Source organism: Vanellus vanellus (genome assembly GCF_965231255.1).
Source record: "Vanellus vanellus genome assembly, chromosome: 5".
NCBI classification, from domain to species: domain Eukaryota; kingdom Metazoa; phylum Chordata; class Aves; order Charadriiformes; family Charadriidae; genus Vanellus; species Vanellus vanellus.
The window spans coordinates 70,649,601-70,672,857 of NC_138910.1; the positions used below are offsets into that span (position 1 = coordinate 70,649,601).

The window sequence follows — 23,257 nt, forward strand, 5'->3', positions numbered from 1 at the left end:
AATATTTAATTCTACAAGTGATCTTTGCAAAAGAAGGATAGCTCTTCATTATCATACCTGTGTCTATTGAAATATCACCATTATTTATCATCCACTGTTGGTGCAGTGTCCCATCTGGGACTGGAAGAGTTATTTTGTACTGGATGCCACCGCAGGGCTGGTGCCATCCTTCTCCGGACTCGAGGCATGGTATGAAACAGGAGATGTGGCCCTGGTGTGGATTCCCTCTGCCCTGGTTCCCTGACCATACCATCCTGGCAGCAGGAGGGTCACACCACAGAGGTGCTTGAGGACCTCTTACTTAAGCTTGAAGGAGCCTCTTGCCACCAGGCGCCTTCTTAGTCTGAGCAACCAGAGCTGCCAAAATCCTGCCTGTCTGTCAGAGAGCTTTTGTGGAGCGCTCGTCACCCATCTTGCTGTGAAAGTGCCCTGCTCTGCTACAGTCCAGCTCCTCTTACAGTTGCCAAAGTGAACCATAAAAACCAGTGGCTGCCCCGTTCATCCTGTCCCCGTCTCCATCCCTGTGGCTTTCCTCCTGCTTAATCTCTCTGACATTCAGCCCAGCTTTGCCCTGCTCTGTTTTGACTCCTGACAAGCCTTTCAATTTGCTCTCCTCTCTGAAGAGCTGAGAAGCCATTGATAGCTCTCCCCCTGAATTATTGAACTTCAGTGTTGGGTTTCGGGCCCTGGGGAGCAGCCCCACACGCGCAGGGCTCTGAGGCACGCCATTGATCGGCAGGGCTCAGGTTCAGCCTGCTGCTGGCACACTCCTGTCCCCGGGTCCCCAAGCGGCCGTGGCTCCCTGTGTGCATGGCTTCTTGCTCTGCCAGTGGGAGGGGACCTCCCCCCCCCCATCTTTTAGGGCTGGGCTCTAAACGATGCTGCCCCTGGAGTGTGCATCCCACACCTTCACCCACCCTCCCATTTGACACAGGAGGAGATGGGCTTGTTCCCAGCCAGCTCAGGAGCCTCTTCCCCTCCTGTGAAACCGAGATGTGCTGTTGAGTTAGCGGAGGTGTGTCAAGCACCAAGATCTTCTGTTGGTGCAAGGAGCCAGAAAGGGACAAAGGATTATTCTGGTTAGAGAGCAGAAAACTCTAACTTTGCTCTTCTTGGAGTAACAAACCTTCCTGGAGAAGACACAGTGACGGGGAGTATCTCATTTAAACCCTGCTGGCATCTTGCCCCAACTAGCTAGGACTTTCCTCTTGTCACTGCTGCACGGGCTGATCAGAAAACAGATACCCATTCGCGCAACAAATACCCTTGGTGTTTTCATACGCTGTTGTGAATTGTTTTCCAAAGACCATGGGAATGTGTGTTGACAAGCTACAGAAAACCAATACCATTTTTCACCATGTTTTCGAGAGGAACATTTTTCATCCTCTTTTTTCACTGCCACCCTTACAGCCACCGCACCATGAAAGGGAGCAGGGAGCAGGTACCCCTCACACACCAGCCCATGTCACCATGCGTGTCCCCTGGCACCGCTGAACAGTGCTGATTACCCAGGAGAGGCCAAAATCTTCTCCATCCCTCTCTTGCCCACTTAGGGCATTTTTAGCCCCTGGCCACTCCATGGTCCTTCTCCCAGAGGCCGGCAGGATGCAGGGGCATGGCAGGAGCCGGCCTGGGAGCCAGAGTGCAAATGTGTTTCAGTAGGGGGGGGGAAGAGGAAGGGCAAGTGTGGATTTTATTAAGTGATAACACATCTTCAAATCAGATTATGGGAAATTTTCGGGGGCACCACGGCATTGATTGGCTGGGCTGGAGTTGGCGAGGCTGTGTGGGAGCACGTCAGAGCATGTGCAATCGGATCCCTTCCATTAGGCTGATCAATAGCCACCATGTGGGGGGAGTAGATGGGAGTGTGGACAAAACTGCATAAATATATACACAAGAGCCAAGAAATCACATTACAGCCAAAGAATCCAAGCTCAACACGGGTAACCCTTTCACCCCAGCACCCAGGGCAGGGGTAACATTAACCCTTTCAGGGCGGCCCTCTGACTCCGGTGCTGGAGCAGGGGTTGACTGGGTTGTGGCTTGGCATGGTGGTAGAAAGAGGTAAGGCACTACTTCCCATGCCCGGCTTTCTGGAGGCCAGGGGTGTTTCTTTGGCTGTGATGACACATGGTCTCGTATGCATGAGATGTGATCAGGCAGTGGGAGCATGAGCAGAGTATGCATGGTGTCCCCTCCAGCAGTGTCCCCACCGCCCTTTGCAGTGTGGTGCTTGTGGCACACCATGTGGGTGGGTTTAGTGTCAGATGTTGCACCTATGTGGTGTACAAGCAGAAAGAACTGGCAAAGGGCTAGAGAGTCACCACGGAGCTGAGCCAAGCCCAGCCTGCAGGCCAGGTCTTCCTCTATGGCTTCTCCACCAGTAGTGTGCTGGGCAGCCTCAGCAGACCAGGACCTATGGACCTCTCTTCTGCATCGTCGCATGCAGCATCCCCAAGGTGTCCACACACAGGCAGAGCTGGGGGCACCCAGTTTGTGGCAGCCTAAGGCCAGTGTGGGAGATGCAGGAAGGGAGAACGAACACTTCCAGTGGGACAGAGAGGGAGAGAGACAGAGACCTAACATCAAAGAGAGAAATAACACATTTATAAAATGTTCTTCTCTGCTTCTAACTATCCTAAGAATTTGTAGGAACATGGGACAGACCTTGTTGTCTTCTGAGCCCACCTTCTTTGCATCTCACATTTGAGATTTCTGGACAACAAAATGTTCAAGAAGCTCAAATGCTGCTGCAGGGGCCTTCCCCCTGTCACCTGCAGTGTGGTCCGGAGCCCCAGAATTTCATGTCTCTCTGCACCAAGCCCCACTTATCACATTTCCAAGCCCTCCTCAGCCGTGCCTGCCTTTCCAGTCCTGTTTTGACACTTCTAATTAGCAGACATTTAACACCTTGTTTTGCTTGGACTCTGCCTTCAGCCAGACAACACATCGATGGCCTTTGACTTTTCCCCTGACCCCGGCTAACCTGGCAGCACAGCGCTCTTGGCATCGCTCTGAACACATCCTGTCCAATTTCCTCCCGCTGCCCTCTGCCCCCCTGGTCCCCATGGCCCTCCCCAGCCGTGCCGGGGCGAAAGGCATGGCGAGATGCGGCATGCAGCCTTTCCCTTCGTAAGCGCTTTCCTGAACATGATTTAAAGCACTGAAGCAAGAAGAGAGACAAAAAAAAAAAAGACCTGTAATAAAGTCAGCACTCTGCTTATTAAGGGGAAAAGGCTGTGCTTTACTTATACTAACATTAATTAGATAGATATATAGGGAGCAAAGAGGCCTCTAGGAGATTTATACAGAGCCCCCGAAGATGGATGTGAGGAATGACAGACAGCCAGCAGCTCCTGTAAAGTGCCAGGAACAGGGTACCTGGGAAGAAGTGATGAGGAACCAAGGGACGGTGGTCTTGGGGGTTCTTCAGTGCAGCAAGCATGAGGGCAGATGGGGATGTGGGGACCTGCCAAAAAAAATGGGGATGCCATAAAGGTGGAAGGAGGCACATATGGGGAGTACCAGGGAGGTTTCTGAGAGCATCCTCAGAGAAGAGCATGTCTCCCTCTCCTGTTCCCCTCTGCGGTACAGTCAGGCAGGTCTTGTGGCAGACGAGGTCTTTCAGGCAATAGTTTATCTTTCATGCTCCGGAAACCTGTAGTCACCTGGATGCCATTATCAAATTGAGGAGACACTCAAAGCTGTTTATTCTCACTATGAGACTTTTCTCCCTCTGTTCCCTTCCTCGCTGCATCAATCAAATATTTTCTTACTGTTCCCAGCGCTGAACAGACAACAGAGCAGAAAACTCCTCATGCTTTTTCATTATCCCGCTGCAGAAGGATGCTTTGTTAGCATCTGATCAGAGCAGGTCCCGTCCTGCTCAGTGCATCATGCTGAGGCAGGAGAGCGGTCCCTTCCCCAGCTGCCCCAGCTCACAGCCACATGCAATGGGGCATAACCTTGTGTATGCCACCAACACAACAGGACAGGTGACCATATTCTCGATCCTTCTGGGCCTGCCCTCGTGGCCATCTGGACCATTTCTTGTGATTCTGTTTGGGGTGGGTCTGGTAGGGATAGCTGAGACCATGCCTTGTACATGCTCTGTGTTTTTCACCATCCTCCCTCCTTCCTCATCTGTCACCCTAGGGAGAGCAGAACTCCCCACTTGTCCTTTCCCACTGATGCTTCAGTGAGAACAAGTCTGGAAGTGCCCTGTGATGCCTTTGCAACCGCTGAACTTTCCGCTTCATCAAGACAGTTGGTGTCCTTGGGCTTTCTTCTCTCTCCTCTAAGCACTTCTTTTACCTGCAAGGACAAGACCTGACTTAAGCAGGAAAGAATGCTTAACTGTGTGTCCTTGCAGCCCCAGTGGAGGGACCTTGCTCATCCTGGGATTGCCGGGCGCTCACATGCCGCTGAGAGACTTCCCCAGCCTGGAGAGCTGGCTGTCTCGTTAAATCTCCGTTCTCATCTGCTTTGCACAGGAGAAGCTTCCATGCAGGGAAGAGCCCAGGGCTGCCTGGGGAGGCTGTGACGGAGGTGGGAGTGCAGCTTAAGTCTCTATGATCCGTAGCCTCGTGCCCTACCACAAGCCCACCCTGCTCTTGGGTTAGGGCTTGTAAAAGGGTTGTGGCTGCTGTTGACAAGCAGAGGCTGGAGGCTCTGGGGTTTTTATTTGCCATTGCTCCAGAAGGCTCCTGCCTGTGTCCATGGGCTGTGTCAGGACCACTCGTCACCCTGTCCTGCCTTCGCTTTCTTATCTTGATTTCTCCATCCTACCCAGGCAGTGCTTCCTCCCCTCTTTCCCCCAGCCTGGGTTAAATATAGCAGCTAACTTTGGTGGTGATTAGTAATAAAATTTTAACAAGCATCCATATGAACGTCTTTCTGTCACTTTTATGAGGCCATTTACAGCAGGGAGATATAAGAGCACCTTAAATCTCCCCCTAACAGGAGGGGTCACGTCAGCAGGGTGAGAAGCAGAAGGCCCAGTGTCCCATGTCACCTCCCTGGCGGTGCTGTAGGTGCTCCCTGTCCCCATGATGGGATGGGTGGCTCCCCTTTGTGTCCAGATGTTACCAGCTTGGCCAGTTGCTTTCTGGACCAAACATCTGCTCCCAGTGGGTGGAAAAGCAGAGGGTATGCTTCGGGTTGCCAGTGTCCAGAGATGCTGCCTGTCTGCAGAGGAGCATGGCACAGGGATGGTGCTGGAGCTGGGGACGGGCACGGCAGCGGGAGGTTAGCTCAGGTCCTGCGGAGCTGCCTCAGTGCTAAGGCGTTGCACTTAGACAAATAAACTCCATTAGGAAAAAGTGTTCACATCTACCATTTTCCATTCTCCTCCCAAGCGTGCTAAACTGCAGAACGGGGAATGGTTCCTGTTGCTTTGCCCAAGCCTAAATTTGGGGCCTGACTCTACTCTGACACTGTCTACCTTTTTTAAGAAAGGCTCGTAAAAGTCGTACGCCCTTCCCTGTTTCCCACCCGTTTGGCTGCACACCAAGGGCAGGGTCTGCTCCTGCTTCCAGCAGTGCGGATCTCCCTCCCCTGCCCTCCGCTGCGTCGCGCCCGGCGTAAGGGGGAGCAGGACTGAGTCCCTGGTCGGCAGTACATGTGCGAGCAGCCAAAGGGATCCTTTCCAGGAGTATGGTAGAAGGAATAAGCCTTTGTGTTTCCTGTATAGTTAGTTACACGTCCCAGGTCCGCTCCTGTCTGTAAGCCTAATTTGTCAGCAGTGATACTTGAAAACTTTCTGCCTCTGGTTTTGCTCAGCACGGCTGTTACATCAGGCTGGGACAGAGCCCAGGTCCAGCCAGGCTCTGGGCTGACCGCTGGGGACAAGCACAGTTTCTGGAGCACTGATCCAGCCAGCAAATTCAGTATGTGAGACTGTACAGGATTTTGGCAGGTGGTGTTTCATGGTGCGAAGGTGAGAGCTCCTTCTGCCCCGGGTCAGAGGCAGGAGCAAATTCCCGCACCTACTGATGCCCCCGTGCACCCAGAGGAGGGCATCGGCGACAGGGAGAGGTGCGGTGCCTTCCCCAGGGTCACACTTTGGGTTGACGGCAGAGCCCAAAATAGACCCCCCTCTGTCCCAGCAGCCACCAAACCACACGGCTTCACAACTGCTCTGCGACACCCCTTTCGTGTGGGCGCTCTGCTTCCTGTGCCAGGAGCACGGATCAAACACAGCTTCACCGAGTCTTTTCATATTAAGAAAACCCCCAAGGCTTGTGGTCTGAGTTTTGGGTGGAAGTTTAGGTTTGTTCCTTTTTCTAGTTTTGTTTCTTCAAAAAAAAGGAAACACACCTTTGAATAGCGAAATCAGAAAATAAGGAAGCAGAATGTGTCCAAAAGGAGGGCTTGTTTGTTGTGAGCAGTGCCAGGTCCCCAGAAGAGCGACGTGCAGCCTCTTCATAGGCAGCGCAAGCTTTGCAGGAAGAGCTACTTTTACATAACTAATACACATTATAACTAATATACATTAGTCACGTAAACACACCTAACTAGTTTTCCAGCCTCATATATGCTACCCAAGAGCTAACTGTGCAAGGCAAGTATAAATATCACCCATGCAAAGGCAAGGGAGCAGATGCAGGGAGCAGACGCCTTGTTCTAGGTCTAGAGCTGGAATTATATTTCACTGTTGGAAACCTGTTCCTTTGCAAGGAGGCGAGATAGAGCTGTCAGCATCCAGCAGCCAGGCAGAGCGGGCAGCAGGGGTGCTCAAACTCCTTTTGGTAAAAATATCTAGCGTGGCCAACGATAAAAGTAAGTGGAAAAGATTGGTATAGGTTTTTTTTATTTTCTAGCGAGGAAGGCAAAAGTGAATAGGTTGGCTAAGTCAGACTGTTACTTTTTGCTCAGAAAAGGTGACTTTGAAAATTTCATTCTTGAGTCTTGTAGGATACACCAGCTTTCTGGTTTTGACTAAGAGGGACAGTGATTCTGTAGTGTTGCTGTTTCCGGACCGCATCTCAAGCACTGCTCCCCGTGTCGCTCTCAGGCGGTGGGATGAAGCAGGGGTAGAGCCCAGGACAGCTGCTGACGGTGTGTGGGTGAGAGGAGGCAGTGGCTGCTGCCAGGCCAAGAGGGTGCTGGCACTGTCTGCACTTGGCAGCAGCAGAGGGATGACCCTGCTTCTTGCTCCCACGCCGCTCTGTTGAGTTTCCCTTGGAGCCCAGGCTCCCCCTCAGCTGGTATTTGCGTGTTTTTCCTGATTGCTTCCCTGGGTCAGATGAGACATCTGTAACCCTTGGAGCAGAAGGGACCCAATGCTCCCTCTGTGCGTCATTTGTGTTGCTGCTGAGATGTTATTCTGGGAGACCCTTGGTACCCCAGATGCGGTTAGTGAGCCGGGATGTCCTGCACATCCTTGGTGCTGTAAATAGCATTCTCCATCCTCCACATGTGCACATGCTCCCGTCCCATGGCCACACGTTCACTGTGCATGTCAGTGCGGTCATTGATAATGATTGGGATCCTGGGATCACCAAAGTGACCCGTTTGCAGAGGCGGGCTGCCCAAGCTTGGCAAAAGAAGGCGCCTTGGGGCCCATGGAAGGATGGGATGCCGGGGACGGTGCTGAGGGAAGGCAAGTGGGGAGCAGAGGGCAGCGGCTGGCAGCCCCCATGGGCGGTGGGATGCAGGGGTAGCCCCGCTCCATGGGGTTAGAGCCTGCTCCGGCAGGAGGTCAAAAAGGCAAAGTTTCTTGGGAGGTGAATTATCAGTGGGAGCAATATCGGCAGGTCAAGCACATCGGTGCTGGGGTAATACAGTTAAGGTGCAGAGCCTTGGAGGGAGCCCGGCCGAGGAGTGCAGCATTAAAGCAATGAGCCCAGCTTAATCTGCCCCAAGTGAGGGCAGTGGGGTCTTTAATATTGTGTCAGGCTCGCAGGCCCTCGTTGGCGGGTTATTCTTCACGGCAGCTAATGCCACTGGGCTAACTGAATTAGCCCCTCCTTCCGCGGGGTGAGCGTGGGGTTGCCGGGAGGGCGATCGTGCCTCGCAGCTGCAGGGAGAGCGAGTGATGGCCTGGAAATTCAATCAGGTGAGGAGCCGCCACCATCCCCAAAGGACAGGGAGCAGCCGGATTGGGGAGGAGAGCCCGGGACAAGGATGCCGGTGACTGGCTCCGTGCTGTCCCTGGGCAGGGTGCCCTCCAGGCACTGCTCCCTGCTCTGGATGACATGAAGTGCTGCCCTGCAGCCTGCTGCTCTGCATCCATCAGCCCTCTGGGATCACCTCGGTGAAGAGTCCATGCCTACCTCCGTGCTCATTTCCAGCTTGCTCACCGCTGGGAAGGGTATTTCCTTGTGCATCCATAGGGAACCATGGCACCGGGACATGCTGGGACATGTGGTGTGTCTCCAGCCGAGCTGGGTGTCCCTGGGGTCCAGCCTCCAGCACACTTGCAGCATTTCTGTTTGATCAGACATGAAGGTTCGCCAGCGAGAGACAGCCTGGCCCAAGGAATTGGCCCGGTGGCCAGTTCCTGGCTTTGCTGTTGGGACGAGGTGCTCCCCTAACGAGCCGCTGAGTGATTGCACTTTGTAAAGCCCTGTAGGGTCTGCAGGCAAGGGGGGGATGGCTAAGGGGCTGAGTGCAGCAATGGCCCACCATTCCCAGGAGTCGTTTTCTGTCCTTCAAGTTAAGAAAAAATGAAAATCTGAACCTCGCGCATGTTTGCTGGTTGTCCTCCAAACCTGCCACTGCCTTTTTTTCTTTCCCAGCCTCAGCAATTGCTTTCTCCTTCGCGTCTAATTAAAAGCACACTCCCGGTGAATACTGTAGCATATCCAGAGTGGGTGATGGTGTCCCTCCATATTTGGATGGTGCCAAATCCAGAAGGGCTCACCTGTGTGCCAGACCAGCCTGCGCCCAGGTGGTGGACCTCCCCAAGGACAGGAGCGACTGCGGGGACCATGGAGGGTGCTGTAGTCTCAGGGGCCCGGGACAGCAGACCCATAGCACGGGACTGCTCCCCTTCCATGGGGCACAGCCCCCCTCTTTCCACCACACAAGCCCTTTCCCTAGCTGAAGCCACCGTCCCTTCACCCCCATCACCGGGGCTGACGGAGTGCCCCCTCCTTTCCCAGGTGCCCCTTTGATCTTCAAACCTGCCCCATCTCCCTCCACCCCCCCTTCCCTCACATTGTTATAAATGGAGGCTTTGGCTGCCTTTAAATAGTCATATCTATCAGACAACCTCATGTCAGCCATAAATTCTACAGTAATGATGATTTTCTAAGTGGGTTGACTGGAGCTATTTCCGCTTCAGCCTCAAGTTACTGCACATGTGCCCCCCCAGGGGCCGGCAGCCTCATTTGTTGTCCCCCTAATTGTCATTTCTCCTACGCGCACTTGGGCAGAACCTGGAAGGAAAACTGGCCCTGCCGCCGGCCCCGAGCAGGGAGTCCCCTCTGTCCCCACAGGTCCCTCCTGATCTTCCCACCTGGGAGAGGGCTTCAGAGGAGGGGAGAGGGCTGGAGGGGTGAGACGGCACCGGCTGCATCATACGCAAGCAGGGGGAATGGCCGCAGAAGCCCACCATATGGATGCTCTTACCTCTCGCTGCTCCCCCCACAGCCGCACGAAATCAGCCCCGACGTGTGAAAACTGTAATTGCAGGTAATCCCCCTGCACTGCGCATGGTTTGAATTTGGCAGTGCAGGAATGTGGAAGGGAGAAAGGGAATTACGCCCAGACACGCTGCAGGGCCAACATCTGCACGAGTCATCAGTGCACATCTGGCTGCAGCAGCCTGTACTTGTAGCCCAGCCGGTCACTTTTTACCCATTGAGTCTGCCTCAAGTTCCCATTGAGGGCAAAGCATGGACACCCTGGGACTGGGAACCTTATGCTGATAGAGAAATTGGTCTCTTCACCTGATATCAGTGCTGATATTGGGATGGTCACACAGATGTGGTGTTCCTTACTTTTTCCATTTGTAAAATAGATTAAGGCTCTCAGGAGCACACTCTAGGGTACCCATCACTTATTCTTCTGGAGAAGAGAGTGACTGTGGCATCCTCTTCCAGGTTTGACTGAGGCTGGCACTGCTTTGCACCATCCCCCGGTGAGATGCTGGAGCAAAGGAGCTGATTTCTGCCTCCACATGCAGCTGGGCTCAGCGAGGTGGGCCCCTGCCTATGTTCTGCTTCACTGGAGCCTGGTCCCAGAGCCAGCAAGCTATCTGCAGAAATCCCACCTTGAGGTTCAGTCCTGCAAGGCCTAGCACTTCTCAGTTCAGAGCACCTGGCGCAAAGCAAAGGATTTCAAGTCTGCCTTGCAGGATCAGGCCTTTGCAGAGAGAAGCAAGGCAGGTTGGGCAGAGCGGGACTCATGTGCTGTCAGGACCAGAGGGTCTTTGTGGCCTCCAGGTGCCATAAACTTCAGTTGGGCTGTTTACACCGGATAAGGATGGAAAGCCTCCATCACGCAGATGAAATATACTCTTGGTAATTCCTTGTGTTTCCTGACAAGCCAGTCCTGCACCCTGGGAAGGCTGCTGGGACCCAGGAGGAAGCAGGAAGGGCTGGGGAGACCGGAGGGCTCAGGGCACGGAGAGGGGCTGCGGTCTTGGTGAGAGGAGGCTGTTGTATCCAATGCCTGGTTTCTGTGGCTGGGCTCGATCTGATCTGCCGGTAAGAGGGTGGGACAAGAATCGTGGATGTTAGGGAGATAGACAGGCAAGTGGGTGAAGATCCACCTGCTGCCGTACGCTGGGACAAGGGCTGTGGCCCTGAGGAGCACTCGTCCCTTAGGCAGCCGACCCTGCTCTGCTTCCTTGATGGAAGAGACCTGCTGGACCTTCTCATCCTGACCCTTTGCCTCCGAGGTTTCTTTGGGAATGTGCACAGTCGGGGTGTAAATCCTTGCTGCCAGTGAGCTGCCCCGTGCTGGGGAGGGGATGCTGGGGGACTTTCAGCAGCAGGCGTGGGTGTTACGTCTCCTCCCAAATGTGGCTGAGCTTCTCCCCTATAAGGAGCCTGCTTGGGGCTGACCCAGGAGCAAAAGCATCTTCAGTTCAGTCGCTTACCCCCCTCCCTGCTCTCCCCGCCCCGAGGAAAGCAGCCTGACCTCGCTCAGCAAGAAGGCAGACGCAACCTCCTCCCCAGGCAGGCGGCTTCCCAGATAACCCCCCGGCTTTCCGAGGGCAGTGCAGGTGTCAGAGGCATTGTCTCTTTGGAAATTAATTTTCCTGTCGATTTCCTTATTTCTCTTAATTGATGAGGGGCAAGTCTTAGGCGTGTTGCCAGCGGCACCAGCCACAGCCTCCTGTAGGTATCGGTGGAGCCAAAAGCACTAGCGCCGAGGGCTGGGGACTGTAATGAACTCTCAGAGGACTCGTTGCAGCTCAGCCCGTGCTCTAGATTAGCTGAGGAATCATCTGGCCCAGCTATTAACTGTCCCATTTAACATCATAAATTATTAACCTAATTTTGAGGAGGGTCGGTGACGGATCACGCTGATTTTGTCAGCTCTTCCGCAGCCTCTCGCACAGCCTGCCGGCGCGGGGTAAGCCGCAGGCAGGGCCTGAGGGTCAGTGCCTCTGGAGAAGGACAGAGACGGAGTATCACAGCCCGGCTGCCGGCAGAAGGACCAGCTCTGCCTCCTCTCCCAGCCCAGCAGACTGCTCAGGGAGAGCCCGAGCAGGGGGGATCCTCTGGTGGAAATGAGGGATGTAAGAGCTGCCCCCTGGGGAAGAGCAAAGCCACCTACTCCCCAACACATCTGTACTGCTGTGGGGCACATCTGCACCCGTGTGCATGGGTGTCCAAGACCTCTGCGCCTTGCTGGGTGCCCGTATGCGCTGCCCACCCTCGGTCCAAGCCATTACCAGAGGCGCTTTTTAGCCTGTTTAAGCAGCTGTCAGGATGCTCTTCAGTTTGTAGGGCAAAGGCCTGGGGTCAGGAGGTTTTTCTTCGTATGCTTGTTGTAGACTAGAGCTTGTTCAAAAAGTTTCCTTCCTGGGAAAAGTTTTAAATAAAATAGGGGGAAAGTGGTTTCTTTGGTATAAAAGTTTTAAACCATTTGGAGTTTTTTTCTATCTGATTGAAGTGTAATGAAAATTTAAGGGATACCATCTTTTCTTTCCCCTTTATCTTTCTTTGAGAAGAGACGTGTGCAGGAAGAAGAGGCTGAGAACTGCACTCAAACCAGCATTTTTTTAATTGAGTGGAAAAATTTTGAAGTCATTTGGTCTGTTGAAAAAAAACATACAAACTTGAAGGAAAGCAAGCTCTGAAATCCTTGTAAAACGCCTCTTTCATTCTGGCATCGCAAAAAGGACTTTTTGTTTCCCCGCGAGCAGCTGTGCTGCTCGGTGCTGCCTGTCCGTGTTGTGCGAGCGCGTGGCCCCCAGGCTGGCCATGTGCGTGTCCCCATGCTGTGTCCCATGAAGGGGTGGCATTTGGGAGCCAGCGTAGCCCCCAGCCCCGCTCCCCTTCGCTTCGAGGCTGTGCGAGGTTCAGCGGCCGTAGGACCGAGCCTCACTCTCTGCCACGCATTTCCCTGGCTTGGAGATGCTTGGGGTCAGGGTCCAGCATTGTCCTCCCCCAAAAAAGCCAACACAAGCACAAGGAGGGGCTTTTGGTTGTGGTAGAGGCATGGAAAGGTGTCAGGGTCTGCATTAAATTGGTAAGAGCCTGTATCACTAACCTGCTCATCCTTGAGTACCCATCTACTAACTAAAAGTGCCGTAGCTCGTAGTGTGGTTCCTGCCCCTCTTTCCCTTAGAAATGGGGAGTCCTGAGTTTGCGGACCCACGGCGTCGGTGCTGCCGTACTCCCCGTGCTTGATGCAAGGCTTTAACGCCCGTGCAGAATAGAGGAGGTGCAAAGGAATCGCCTTCGCCAGAGGCCTGAACCTCGCAGCGCGCACGCAGTGCAGACCCGCGCAGGACCGCTGCCCAGCACGTGCGTATAAAATACAGCGCCCTGCAATAAAACATGCACTGCTAGTCTATATATTTTGCAATCCCTTTAAAGATTTTTTTTTTTTCTTTAAACCCCTCACCCCGGCTCCCTCCCCATTCTCCCCCCAAAAAATTATTATAAAGAATTATTGCCATTAGTACGTCTTTCCCAGTGAAAGGAGAAAATCGCCTCATTCATAATTTATACCCTCAATTACTATTAATAAAGAAATATTTCAGCAGAAAATCGCCTGGGAAAATTACACGTAACATTGCATTAACATTCTATTTGAACATTTTCATCACATTTGTTATAGAGTTAATAAGAGGGATATGCTCCCCTGACTTCTTCATGAAATTATGGGCTGCCTATGATAGTTTAATCTTTTAGACTTTATATAATATATTCACTTTACTAATTGAGCTATCCAAGGAGCAGTTAGGGATGTTCTTAAACGTGGAAGACAAAGTAATCAGGGCCGTGACTTCCTGATGAGAAGATCTTCTTCCGGAGATGAGGAGCCGCACGTGTGAGGAGCACACACGGACATGTTTGTGCGCAGATGTGCCACTCCATTATCCCTTCCTTTAATGTCCTGCCCATACTTGGAAGTGAATGTGAATGAAAGGTGGAGGTGATTTTCAGACTGGCAAAATATCCCCCAAAAGCTCCGTTTCAGTTTCAGAGTGAAAGGGGGTCTGGTGAGGTTGAGCAAGCTATTAGTTTTAGAATATGAAATGCCCAGTGAGGGGGAGGTTCTTGGGAGCAGTACTTTGTATAGGCAAGCCTTTATGCTCAAATTCACCCCCACCCACAGTCATGCACAAACCATCTCCAAAACTCTGGACAAGGAGCTGGGCTGGGGTGGACAACCCCTCTTCTGCTCTCCCTGGAGCTTCTGCTTCACCAGGTAGTGCGATCTGCAGCACAGGGTACAGAAAGGCTTCCCCCCCTGCCCAGGGTACAAACAAACCCCAAATTGGGCCAGAGGCAAGAAACGAGGTAGGTGTGAACAGTGAAGGATGAGGAGGCGTTTGGAAGATGGACACTGCTCTGGTGTCACCATGGGCATTGCTCTGGACAGTCTGCTTGTCTCCAAAAAACTTGAGCAATAGGAAAGCCTTGGTAGCTCTCTCTCCTGCTCCTGCAGCCACAGCCGGGGACCTTGTGCAGCAACTGGAGCCTTGGTCCAGACTCAGCTGCTCTTGGACCCCCCTTGCACAGAGGCAGTGTCAGGCACCGAGATTTGAGTCCCTTGTCCAATTTGGGAGTTGAACCCAGGTCAGGGTCTCTCTGCAAGATCCTTTTTTCCCCTCCACGTGCACACGAGGCATCCCTTACCACGGGATGTGATCCAGAGCTCCTGCTTTCAGCGGGAGGCTTTCTGAGGTGACAGCAGGCAGTGGTTTGGACTGGGACCATGTGGAAGAGGGCTGCATCGTCAGCACACCAGGAGGTTGCTCACTCATTAAACCTAAGTACATGCAGCCATGAGCAGGTGCAAAGAGGGATCCATCACTGCTGAGCAATGGCCCTGCCACCAGGGACGAAGGCAAATCTCTGTTAGCTGTCCCTGCCGAGGGAGGCTGAGGGACCGCAAGACCAGCTGCTTCATTTCACATCTGCTGGGCACCGGTGTCCCTCTGCAGCCACTGAGTCTGGTCACAGGCAGGGAAAGGGTGGTAGAGCACAGAGTAGCACGCAGGCTCATAGGTGAGGATTTGTGGTCACCCCTGAAACCACTCTTGTGATTCCCACCACTTCCCACCAGTGGCCAGCGCTGACAGCAAGCCAAAGGGGTAATGAAAAGCTTTCATGCATCAGGATTCATCAGCTGAGACTCATTAAACAGCAAATAAGAGCCCGGATGTTGCCAACTGAGCCCTGCTGAAGGCGGCTTCTGTGGGTGAGGCAACCTGGGACCACAGAAGACATCTATGCTGCGGGGCAGCCGGGTGAGCCCCTATCGCTCCCTGGCAGACCACGGCCAGTGTGTCCCACCAGGAATGGGAATCAGCGCAGGAAGAGTGTGTGTGGGGGGTGCTGGCAGCAGGCACCCCTCTGTCACATCCCCAGCATTTTAATGTCTATTCACTAGGCCATGGACCCATCGGGCCCAGCCAGGATCAACTGTTCAGAGCCCTGGTGTGACAGCCAGTTCTCTCACCCGTAAGAGGGGACTGAGTTCCTGGCAGCTCTGTCCTTCCAGCCCATAAGAGCCCATCAGGGAGACAGGGATGGATGAGTGACAGCCCGAACCTGTGTCCCTCCACGGCGGTGTGAGGTATGGGGAGCAGAGCACCCACAAGGGGTTGCATGAGGCGTGCAGCTCCATTAACGTCCCTGGCTGGTTTCTCACGGGATGTGCTGCACCCTCATTGCTGAGCTTGCAGCCAGCGTTTTCCTGCGTGATGGTGTGCCACCAGCCAGCACTGACGGAGGCTGTGGCCACCTGGGTAGTGACCACGCCATGCTGGGCAAGCAGCAGCCCGTGCAAACCCACGTCTCCCCATCACCTCCCAGATGGGCAGGGGGCCACAAACTGTCCTGTGTGCAAACACATGGGGAGCATGGCATGTCGGGCATCTTTCCAGGGACCACACAGGCAGCCTGGGCATGGCAGAGGCCGAGGAAAGTGAGGCACAGACTGTCCACCCCAGGGATGGCCACTGCCTGGTCCTGGGCAGGATGGACCACACTGTAAACAGGACAAGGCTTGTAAACAGGGCTCCAGCTGGGATAAATTTAGCCCATTGGGGTTGTGGCCCTGGCGCGGCAGGACACGGTGTCAGGGCATTGTCAAGAAGAGAAGGGGAGAAAGAAGCTGAATAAACAAACACAGCTTGTCCCTTTTTTTTTTTTTTTTTTTTTTTTTTTTTTTGTCCCGGCGTTGTTATTTCAGCCGGACAATTGCCCTGCAGATTGAGGGAACAGGCTGGAGTTCAAGTGAATTTGGCTTCCAGCGCATCCCTCTTTACATTGTGTTTTCACATGGGAATGTATTCTGGCATATATGGGATAGTGTCTGAACCCGTATGTATGGATAACTCCATGGACACTCCATGCACATCTCCAGGCTGGCCCACAGGGATACGGGCTGCTTTGAAGGCCAGGTGTAACTTGGCATTGGCTGTCACGTAGGACTTTGCTTTCTCCATGTGCACAGCCCAGACTAACACCCATGGGTGTCCAGGACATATGTGCAAGGTGATCTGTGCTCTGTAGGCATCTGTACGTGCTTCCGTGGGCAGGCGCAGCCCCAGAGGTGTCCCCTCACGGCAGAGAGGACACTGGAGAGGTGAAAGTCTTTGCAGGACTTTAGAAATGGGGATCAGGACTCCAGAGCTTTTTTTCCCTCGTTCTGTCATGGGGTTTGGACAAGTCATATTCCCTTGACAAAATCATCCGTGATCTCGGGAGCAAAGGGCATGGATCTTCTCTGTCAGTCCTGCTCTGCAAGGACCTAAGTCTTTTCTAAAGGCCATGTTTAGAAGCAGCCTAATTTTCACGTCTTAATTTTATTTTTCTCACATCTCTCTCTGACACACACATACACACACACACTTCTATTGGAAAAACGATTTTAATACCCATGGCACATTGTCCTGGTGTGATATAAAATCCAATGACATGTGGCATTTGGAAAAGGTCACTTCCCCCATCAGGATTCATTATCCTACCTCAGCCTGGGAAGCCACGGGGTTGCCCCCGCCTCCGTGGACCCCTTGCCCCCTCCCCGGCTGCGGCGGGCAAGAAGGGAGAGGGGCTGAGGTGGCTGGGTGGCCACACTGGGGACTTTGGCAGTCACAGAGACGTGCTGTTGGGAAGGCTCGGGCCACAAAGCTGGCTCCGCTGGGCGCACGGGGCTCGGTTTGGCTTTCACCTGCCTCCCCCTGCTCGCTGCTCCCTCTCTGTTCCCTTTCAAGCGGGAGCCGGCTCTTGCGGTGCCCTGGCTCTGCACGGTTGCAGAAGGGAAACGCTCCCCTTCCCTGTTTCACTTGTTCAATTTTGGGGGTGGGTTGGTTGGGAAGTGCCCTTCCGTGTCGGTGCTCGCCACCACCTAGGCAGAACTGAGAAGAGAAAGAGGAGGGGACACGGAAAGCCCAACTCCTCCCCAGCTTTCCCACCGAGCATGGGGTCCCTGGCTGCCCCGCGCTCGGTGCCCCCCAGCCCCCGGGGCAGCCCAGCAGCACCCAGAAGGCTGAGTGCAGCAGCACTGGGGGGCTCTGCCCTGTCTCCTGGAGATTGCCCACAGAGGGCAACACCCTGGGCTAGAAAGGGGTCCCTGGTGCACGTTGCGGGTGAGGGACAGCAGGTCAGGAGCGGGGGATGCTCACAGCAGGGCAGGAGTGACAAGCTGTCCTGGGGCACTAGCATGTTTTTTCCTTTGCTTGGACTTTTTTCTGCTCAGGCTTCCCCAGGAACGTCTTTGTCCACGTATATCCACATCCTCAAGGTGTTTTCACAGCCCAACTTGGAGCTATTCTCTGGAGAGGCGCAGGAGGGCCAAACCTGCAGTGAAGCTGCCCGGGGGTACTCGGGGATGCAGTCCCTTGTGGGGCAGAGCGTGGGCTGTTCCCCAGCAAGTTGTCCTGTGGGCAGGGGACTGGGAGCCAGGACTTTGCTTGGTCACGAACTACCTTGGGCCACCTTGGCCAAGTCATAACCCTATTCCCCACCTGCAGGGGAGGGGAGAGGTGAGGATGCAGCAGGGCTGCAGAAAAGGGAGGAGGTGGGGAGCGGGAGCAGTTGTTCCTGGGGAAAGGAGGATTATTTCTGCAGCAGGGAGTGGGGTTTGGTGCCTGCTGAAGATGACTTCTCAGAGTGCTGAGGGTGATGGTGAGTGTAGCCCCTTCCTACCGTATAAACACCAATGAGTTATGGGTACCCCAGCCTCTAATTATGCAGTCAGGCCCAAATAGGCTGTGTCTAACGAGGCTGACAGACTAATATCTCAAGAGCCCTTAATGCGTTATCATCTCTTGCTGTATGACCTCATATTTATAACTGCTCTGGTGGGAGGTTGAGAAATGTCCTTCTCTTCCCCCAACCCCCTCCCCAACTTCCCCCCCCCCCCCAGAGCAGCAGCTCTTCAGCCTCATCTGTTAGGATCAGGAGGAAAGAGGCGACTTCTCTCCATCCATCATGAGCGGAGTTCGCGCTATTAGATGATTAAAGACATTTTTTATAATATTTGGAAGAGGCTTTGAAATGTCTCTCAAACAGTGTGATTAATGCCTGCTTAACCCTCGCCTGGCCAGGATGGTGTGGTGGGGAGGCGGGTGCATCCCGGGGCAGGGATCCCCAGGCATCTCAGCGGTCGCCCAGCCGTTGGGCACCCCAAGCCCTGACAAGGTGTGATTCATGAGCGCGGGGCACCTGCAGGAAGCTCCGGCCTCCAGGCGGTTCCTAATGCACCGGGGACTTGGTGGTTTTTGAGGCTGCAACGGCTGGGGCAGGAGGAAGCGGCGCCTGCCCCCTCCCCAGCACTTACACAAGAGGCCCCAGGGCTGTGCCGGTCCGGGTCCGCAAACCGGACCATCCCACACCGATGCTGTGGGTTTCAAGGGTGGGCGGGAGAAGGGGTGAGCAGTCTGTGCCCAGTCCCAGCTGTCCTGACCTGGTGGGGTGTTTGCTTTCCTCATTTCCCCTTCTTTTTCCTCTGCCTCTCCAGATGACTCGCTCTCAGAGGCAAGTCTCTCCAAAAAAAAAAAAAAAAAAAAAAATCAGGAGCATCTAAATGCTCCAGTAGGGTCCACCTTTAGGATGTGTCATCCTTGCTCAGAGTTTGCCATAAAGACCTGTGGGGTTAGTGGAAATGTTCACACAAAAAGTTGTGTCGGCATTGTCCAGTACCTGCTAAAGGCCAAATCACTGTTGTTCACTGTCGTAGGTTTCCAAGGGGGAGTGGACATTTGGCCTCGGATGGGGGAAGGATGCCCACCTCCTTTGATCACAGGCGCAATGTTTCATAATCTCAATTTCTTGTCAATTGATTGCCAGATAGAAGCGACAACCAAAGAGGGCCCCAGGCGTCTGCAACTACCACTCATCGTATGATTTTAACTCTCCCCCTCAGTAAGTTTGCATTATTTTCTTCTTCTTGTTGTTGTTATCTAAAGAAACCTCCCCTCCCTCCCCCTCCAAAGAGCCTGCTAGAAATCCCAACACCGTTGTCAATTTGGTATTCGATGTACAAATAGCTGAGAAGGGTTAATGCATGATTAATAGGTGTTTTATTAAAATGGTTAATCTGTCATTATAGAGTCCAAAAGATCAATAGATTTCTTATAATCATGGCTTAAAATCATCTTTAGCGCCGCTGCTTATGGGCTTAAGACCCTGGACAAGATGCTTAGGGGACCTGGGAGTCTCCCGTTAACTCCTTCTAACCCTTCTGCCATCTGAAGCGTGACCCCAGGTCTCCCGCAGATGGAGAAAAGCCGCCACAGGGCTGCACGAACTGTTATGCTTACCATCCGCCTTATAATTTATGGGTATTAAAATTGTCACACCTGAGCGACAGAGAAGGGAAATGGAAAGAGGGAGAAACTGGGAATGCAGCTGGCTAAATGCTCTTTGTTATGACCGTCAGCAGCGCCAGAGCGGAGCGAGGCGAGGGCATGGCTGGGCTGTCTCCCATCCATTAGTGCCGTTGCAAAGCAGCAAGCGTTGGCCAAACGTCGCCCCATCACAGCCCTGCTCCTTCACTAATGAGCGCTACTTTCGTACGCCGGGGTGAGGCGAGGAGGTTCCAGCCTTGCACGGAGGGGAAGCCGCGTGCCTGGGGTTAGGCAGGGTGCCGGTGGCCGGGGAGGACCAGCCCATGCCACCTGCGTCCCATCCGTGTCCTCTGCCCCAGAGGCTGCTTTCCTGGCAGCTGGATGATGTTGGGTCTGGTTGACCCAACCCTTTGGGATGCCTGGTCCAAGCTGCTTTTTGATAACTCTGGCGATACCGTGACAAATCCCAGAGACGCTGAGCTGCCGACCCCCAGCGCGAGGTCTCTGCGGGATGAGGCGCTGTTTAGACAGGCTGACATGGGAGCGGCTGAGCCAGCACAGGCAGGGGGAGCGCAGCCCCCTCTCTGCCCCCTAACCGCCCCGCAGCATCCTCTCCTCCGCAGCAGAGGAGGGATCCTGAGGTCATCCAGGGGGTCTGTGGTGGAGCCTGGATGGCAATGCAGGGCACCGCAGGAGCACCGTGCTCTGAGCACGAGGCAGGGCAGCAGTGGTCCCCTGAGCGATTTTGGTTATGGATGTTGCTTGAGCCACCCGTGTGATGGAGACCCAGGCCTACTCCTAGTGAGCGGAGCAGATGATGGTGTGCTGGGACCAGTCCTGGTAGCCTGAAACTCCTCCCAGTGCCTTCATTTCTCCCGCCCTGAGATGCGTGTGTGCAGGATGGGTAGACTTTTGTGCAGCCGCCGGCACCACGAGCCTGCCCAGTGTTGGAAACCCTCGCTCGGGGGCTGCAGGGAGCTGGTGCTCTCTGATAATTCGGCCGTGCGGAGTGCCTCCGCCGCAGCCCGCTCCCCAACGGGCTCTGCTCCCTGCCCGATCCCGCAGCCCATGGCAGCCAGCTGGCATCAAACCATAATTCAGGTAAAATGAAGACAAGTTCATACCATTATGTTCCCCTTCTCTTCCGTGCCTGTCATCACCCTGTTAGGGCTGGATTGAATAAGTCCTGCGTGGCAAGAAATCCCAAGCCTGCCCCATCGAGCCAGCGGGTGCGTGCCCGGCACGGGGGTCCCAGCCTGCTGGGAGGGTATCACTGCCTCTACCTCCCACCCCCACCAGTGCTCGGGATGGGGCTGGGCGGAAATTTTCCAGACCCCCTGGGTCCAGCCCTCTCCATCCCTGCCTCATTGCTTATTTCTGGGCCATTATGTTCGACAGGGAGAATTTGTTTCTGTCCAGAGCAGACCCCCGGACAGTCTCAAACCTCTGAGGATTTATCATCCTGAGCTTTTGTTTGTGGGTCTCCAGGACCCTCTGCCCCACAGCCAAGCCCAGATGCTGCTCTGTCTCCTCCACGGAGCCTGGCTGCCCCCCGGGAGTGCTGACCCCTCTCTTCCCCCATGGATGCCCAGGTGTGCAGGCTTCCCTGTGCATGCACGCCTGCAAAGGCCACTGCTGGGGGCAGGATGCTGCGGTCACAGTGCCAGGGGACATGTCCTACCTACCGGGAAGATGCTGGCTGTGACTTCTTCTGGCTTTGCTCCCCAGGGCTGCCAAGGAAGGTAGCCCAGGGCAGGGCACACTGGGCTCCCAGCACAGAAGTCCCCCGGGATCCTTAGGTGATGTTCAGCCTGCCCAGGGACTGGTGGCAAGGGAGCAGGGGCTTGTCCCCTTGCAGCCCCCTAATTGCATCCCTGCTTCCAGCCCTGCTCCACGGCAGCTGAGCGGCTGCGAGGGCTGGGCAGAAATGAGGTGTGAGCCCCCCGCGTTTGTCTCGGGGGTCAGCGCTGATGTACCCTCGTGTCTTATAGACCTCAAACAGCAGCAGCCGCCTGTGCCGAGTAACAGCGGGGTGACAGCGAGGGCGGCGCAGGTCCCAGCGCCACTGGCTGCACTCCCCATCTAAGCAGATGTTTTTCTTCCCCACGGTCGTGGTGGTGAGGATATGGGGTCATTCTCAACAAGTTCAGGTCTACAGGGACAGAGCTACCGGCTGGCACAGGTAGCGGCTGGTGTTGTGTTTCCAAATTGCCACCGCTGCTGCGTTAGATGGGGACCCCACTTGCCACCAGCCCCCTGCTCACCCTCTTGTCCCAGAAGCCACCGTGTGGGTGACAGAAAGCTGCTCTGGAGGCTGGTGGAGTGCGACGGAGTAGGAAAGGGACGTAGGGCTGCTCCACCAAAGCGCCGCCCCCGCAGCCCCGTCCCCTCCCCGGCCGCCCACATTCCTCTGCAGCAGCGCCAGGAAGGGGGGGGACCAACCTTTGGCACGTTTATTGACACTCCCTGAGTTCATACTGCGACTCTACAATCTTTCCCTGAGATTATTAAGAATTAATTGATCACTTTTATATTCCCCCCGATACCCAGTGCTGCTTCGCGACAGGCAGCAGGAGGAGGGAAGGGAGACGGGAGGAGGGTGGGGTGTGTGTAAAAAACACACTGATAAATGTTAATTACTCTTTTACAGCCCTTGTCAAATTCCAAAGCAAGTCGTAAATTCATTAAACTCTAACGGATTAAGCACATGCAGCTTATTTAGTCGCCATAAACAAGATCATTTGGATGTTGATTTTCCCCTTTTTATTGCTGCAGCAGAAAAGGGGAAAAAATCAGATGAGGGAAGCAGTTGGTGGTTACCAGGGAGTCAGAAAAGTTTGGATTTATTTCATATCTTGTTTTCTTGCTCTGTAGAGCACATCGGTTCTCGGGTTGAACCTGGGCAGCCTCTTGCCAGGGAGTGTGGCCTTCCCAGGAGCCATGTCTGTGCCCCAAGCGGCTGAGTCCGTGTGGACAGCCCTGGGATGGAGGGACCATGCAGCACAAAAGGTCTCCGTGTCCTCTCCGTGCCCTAGGGCTGCCTTCTTAGCGTTGAGGCTTTTAAAGACCCAAGCAAAGTCTGGATGAGCAAAGATGGGATGAGCTCAAAGACGTTTTGGGGGTGGTGGTTTTGTGCTGGGCTGGCTGTTCTTCACCCCATCGTGCTGGGAGGTCTCCAAGGGGGGTTGTCTCCAGTGAGGCTCAACCCAGCCCCCGGGATGCTCAGGTCTGCTCTCAGCCACGCTGCGAGGAATTGTGTAGGCAGAGTTGGCATAAAAGCAGCTCTGCTCATTTTGGGATGTTTCATCCCACTTAAGCGCTGCCCCCAAGGTGCTGTCTGTGCCCGGGTGAGTGGGATGTGTCCCCAGCGGAGCCCAGCCATGACAGAGAGGAGGCAGGGACTGGACACCAGGCTGGTGGGGAGGGACAGGGTACCTCCTGCTGCTCTGAACATGGGGACACGGCCCAGGGTCTCCCAACCTGCTTGGTGAGCTTGCCATCTTCTACTTGCACATGTTAATAATCCAGGCTGACCTTCTGAGCTGTGGGAGCAGGGGAAGGAGAATGAGAGGAGGGTCATGGAGATTAATTAATACTCAGGGCTCTAATTACGAGTTTCTTCAACGCTGGGCTTCTAATGAGGAACTGCTGAGGCAGTCCCAAGACCCGCTGCCCCCCCAGCTGGCCCTGCTGAGACATCTCCTGCCTCCTTGCAGGGGTGGTTTCACTGGGAGAGGGATGGGAGTTAGCCCCCAGCATCTCCCACAGCAGCCCTGCGGCTCCGGGCTGGGTGACCAAGAAGTTGCCCATGCTGCTGTGTAA

General features: G+C 54.4%; 2 protein-coding genes across 3 annotated transcripts in view; both read left to right on the forward strand.

Annotated features, from left to right (window-relative positions):
• The window catches only part of RPS8 (ribosomal protein S8), a 530,873-nt gene that overhangs the window by 323,755 nt on the left and 183,861 nt on the right, over window positions 1–23,257 (forward strand). The gene's annotated exons all lie outside the window — the stretch shown is intronic.
• The window catches only part of RNF220 (ring finger protein 220), a 225,571-nt gene that overhangs the window by 69,441 nt on the left and 132,873 nt on the right, over window positions 1–23,257 (forward strand). Inside the window, exon 2 of the mRNA XM_082483171.1 lies at window positions 18,936–19,010. Coding sequence (XP_082339297.1) covers window positions 18,936–19,010 — 75 coding nt within the window. The remainder of the gene's footprint in view (window positions 1–18,935; window positions 19,011–23,257) is intronic.